This window comes from Formica exsecta, unplaced genomic scaffold (assembly GCF_003651465.1).
Source record: "Formica exsecta isolate Colony F162 unplaced genomic scaffold, ASM365146v1 scaffold164, whole genome shotgun sequence".
NCBI lineage: Eukaryota > Metazoa > Arthropoda > Insecta > Hymenoptera > Formicidae > Formica > Formica exsecta.
The window spans coordinates 72,576-76,917 of record NW_021848957.1 but is presented as its reverse complement, the minus strand read 5'-3'; the positions used below and the strand labels follow the sequence as shown (position 1 = coordinate 76,917).

Sequence of the window (4,342 nt, the reverse complement as noted above, 5' to 3'; positions counted from 1 at the left end):
CAGAACCGAAAGAACCGAAACATTTAAAAATTTATTCCTGTACACCGCGGCTGAATTTTGGAATGAGCTTCCTGAATCAATCAGGGAACTCTTTTCTGCATTTTCTGCATGACACTGTACAAATATTTGTTTAACCGTAATGCACATGATTGTTCCTGAAAATCAAGTTATAGATTGTAACAAAATTGTATTTGGTATGTCTTTCCTTCCTGTCTTACAGTACTGTTATATCTCACATTTGTTAATTTAGTTCTAAGATATAATACGATACGCACTGTTATCCAACTGAAAGTTAGACTTAGTAAAACCAAACTTAATTTTTAGTCGTAATTAATCTATAACTCTATAACAGAAAATATGTACATTGTATTCTTTGCTCAATGCTCTCAAGGGACTTGTCCCAGAGCATAAATAAATCAATCTCTCTCTCTCTCTCTCTCTCCCTCCCTCTCTCTTCCTCTTTCTCTCTCTATACAAATCATTTTAAATAATTAACTTTAATTAATAAAAAAATAGATTCTTCTTCTTGGCTAAACAAAAAATAAATCTTATAAAATATTATTGCTAATAAAAAATTATTTATGTTATACCATGAGTTTATACGTATATATATGTGTATGTGTATAAAGATATAATAAATATTATAAAATAAAATAGTAATAAATAAGAGAAAGAGTTATATATGTATATCTACAGTTATAGAAATTAATTTGGAAATTATTCCCTTTATATACAGAGTGTTCTAAAACTACCATACTTCTTCTTAATGGCAGATATCTTAGAACATTTTAAAACAAAAATCCTAATACAAAAATGTCTCGAGGCTATAATAGTTTTTAAACGGAAAGCGATTATATTTTATGAATGAAAGGACTGAAATTTTGCGCGCTCAGGCACGGCAAATTGACAAGGGAAAAAAGTGCTTCTATGAATGGAGTGCCTTTTTTATGATATTATGATTATCGTATAAATTTACAATAGCATTGTCATTATATGTTTTCTCGCTTCTCTACGCATTGCATTAGTACATTCTTTATACGGATAATGGATGCAAAAACTAAATCTCAAAAATGATTCAAGTAAAAATTTGCGACATGTTTCAATTTCAGCTATCAAAGTGGTCGATTAATGTTACCATGAAGGTGTTTACTATTTCGCTGTGCCTGAATGCGCGAAATCTCAGCTCTGCCTTTTGTAAAATATAATCGCTTCTCGTCTAAAAACTGTTATAACCTCGACATTTTTGTATTAGAATTTTCGTCTTGAAATGTTTTAAAGAATCTACTATTAAGAGGAAGTACGGTAGTTTTAGGACATCCTGTATATCTATATATACAGGGTGATTCAAAACAACCTTCTGTCCTTACAATGTCATATACTTGACTCATATTATTAATGATTTCTTGCCAGCGTGAGGGCAATTTGTATATCCCTTTTTCGAAAAATGTTTTATCTTTTGATGCGAAAAATTGAACCAGTGCTTGTTTGATATCTTCTTCATTTTTGAATTTTTTGCCCCTCAAAAAATTTTGTAAGGACAAAAACAAGTGATAGTCGGTGGGTGCTAAGTCCGGGGAATATGGTGGATGCGACAGAATTTTCCAGCCTAGTTCTGCAATTTTTTGACGAGTATCCAAAGCAGCATGTGGCCTGGCATTATCATGATGCAGTATGATGTTCTTCCTATTGTACATCGCCGGCCTCTTTTCTTGGACTGCTGTATTTAAATTATCCAGTTGCTGACAATACTTCTCCGAATAATGGCAATTACATTATTTAATAAAGTTTATTGACGGTAATAAAAATTTGTATTTTGTTTTATTCCAAAAACGGACAGAACTTTCCGGTAGACCTAATATAACTGCCCTATACAACAAAATGATTCTTTTCAGGTATTTGTCGTGCAACATGTGGATGTTTGTATGTTCAGCAACGGCAAATTTAAGAATGTTGTGGCCCTTGTATCTTCGCAAGAAGGCTGTCCTGTGGGTCCAGGTAGTATTTTGAAAAAGGCTTACACTCTCAGACCTATTAAAGGTTCAACCAAAAATTGGATCGCCTTAGAAGACAGCTACACGAAAACTGGAGCAACTTTGGCATCAACGGTTGTTTGCCCTGGGAATGGAACCGATGATAGAAATGTCTTTGCGATTTACGTATCTTATTATGTAAAGGTAATCTTTTTAAATATGAAAAAATAAGAAATGTAATCAAAATCATCAAGCATATTTATTTTAACACTAAAAGCTCAATAATTTGAATTATTGCAAAAGAGACATATGTAATAAAAATAAATCACAATTTACAGTTCCGGGTCAATGAAAGACGAACACTATAATAATGTGTAAGTTTCATGGAAAATTAATTTCTCTTGAAACTAAAAAGTGAAGAGTGAATATGTGGGTAGGACATAAAATTTTCTTGGTGCGATATCAAGTGATTAAAATGGTCTTACTGAGAGATCCATTTTTAATAAACTCCTCATGGCCCCCTAAATAAGTATAAACTAAAAAAATATTGGGGCCCAGTGGCGCATTTTTTCTAGTCTATGTTTCTATGAGAGGGATTTATTAAAAATAAATTTTAAAATAAGATTATTTTAATTATTTGGTCATAATATCAAAAAATGTGTATCCTATGTACAACCATTTAGTTTCAAGAGAAATTAATTTTCTAATAAATCACGCGTTTATTATATCATCGCGTTTTGCTGTTGGCTCCGGAGAATTTAAATTGTAGTTTTCACATTAGAACAGTATCAGTTCTTTAATTTCTAAAAAATCAATTAATTTTTTCTGATTCATATTCATTTAATTCAAAAAAGTTAATTCATTTTTTATAATGATCTATCACATTATATTATGAGTCAAATGGTATCAAAATAAAATTTCACGAAAGATCCCAACTTGATATTTCTTTTAAGGTCAAACTATTGATCTCGGCAATGGGCGGTGAAGTTTCTTTGAAGCTACCGTTCGCACTCATGCACAGTAACACAGATCCGGATCTCGTAGGATTCCCGTCTCCTATCCGAGAACCGCCGAAACAATTTGAAAGGAGCATAAACGAAATTACGGAGAAATCAAGCAAACAGGATAGCAATAATCACAGAAATAAGGAAAATAAGCTAGAGGCTATTAAAGAGCAGGAGAAGGAGTCGAGAGTGACTGACGTGGACCTGATAGAACATTGTGAGGAAAGTGACAACATCTGAGAGCGGGCGCAACGAGGCGACACGATGTCGCGGCCGTCATCTGTCAGGAAAAGCAGCGATACAAAAACCATGAAAAATTCGAATCATAAGACATGCAGACTCAGCGTTACCATACAGAGAGCTTGGTGCTGCTTCAGAAGAGCCTCTTAATAAACGAATGAGTCAAAATCTTAGAGTATCATATGAGTGATGATATCTACTTACATCATCATTGTAATTCCTTCTATTTTTCGGGGGAAAATATATCTTGTAAAAATTGCACAGATAGAAAGACGACTAATGCGTAGCCGATCTTGTAAATTATCACAATTGATGATTGCAAAAATAAATGTGGGTTTCGTATGTTTTGAAAATAATAAAAAGTGCAGATTCAGAAGTTATCAGATTAATTTTAAAAAACAGTAAACAACTTCTTATACTTCTCATGAAAAAAATTTTACAGAAACACGATTATAATTAAGTAATCATAGCTTGTGAACTATTGAGTATGCACAAAAAGTTGTGCCCCATGTATTGATTTCGTATCATGGCGCAAATTATGACAAAATTTGATTACTTTCGAAAACAGAAAGACATTTAAATGTTATGAATGACATTTGAATGTTATTGCTGTAATTAAGTGTGTGAAGTTGCAAACTATTAGAGTATCATATAGAAGTCATATTTAAAGTAACAGAAGATACATTTTATTGAAAATATCTATTAATGAGAGATAGAAACACTTTAAAATTTTTACTGCAAGAAGGAAAAATTTCCCGAGAGAAATATTCCTATATGTTTACATACTCCACTGAATAATATTAATGTAATATATTATATGTAATATATTCTTATAATCTATTAAAATTATATATATTGCTAATTACGTAAAATCTCGTGAATGTAAATTGTTTTAAATTTTTTGTCTATATCTTCCTACATCTAATATGAAAGATCTTTTACTGCCACTTTAATTTTATAATCAGGTTTTAAGTTGATTAATTTCAAAAACCTAAAAGAATGAGCAAAACACACACGTGTTCTCTTACATATATAAAAAAATTATATGTATGACCTTATCAATAAAAACATCTATATAAAATATAAAATACCAAAATAAAAATATCAATTATATTTTTTCAAAAAAAA

At 31.1% G+C, this 4,342-nt stretch overlaps 2 protein-coding genes across 8 annotated transcripts in view; one reads left to right on the top strand and one right to left on the bottom strand.

The window, feature by feature from the left end:
- Nucleotides 1-4,264, top strand: part of LOC115233216 (phosrestin-2-like) — a 110,929-nt gene extending 106,665 nt beyond the window's left edge. For all 7 annotated transcript variants that reach the window (XM_029803527.1, XM_029803524.1, XM_029803525.1 and 4 more), the window contains 2 exons: nt 1,893-2,174; nt 2,924-4,264. In XM_029803527.1, coding sequence (XP_029659387.1) covers nt 1,893-2,174; nt 2,924-3,214 — 573 coding nt within the window. In that variant the 3' untranslated portion in view covers nt 3,215-4,264. The remainder of the gene's footprint in view (nt 1-1,892; nt 2,175-2,923) is intronic.
- The window catches only part of LOC115233218 (14 kDa phosphohistidine phosphatase-like), a 154,874-nt gene that overhangs the window by 144,067 nt on the left and 6,465 nt on the right, over nt 1-4,342 (bottom strand). The window lies entirely within an intron of this gene.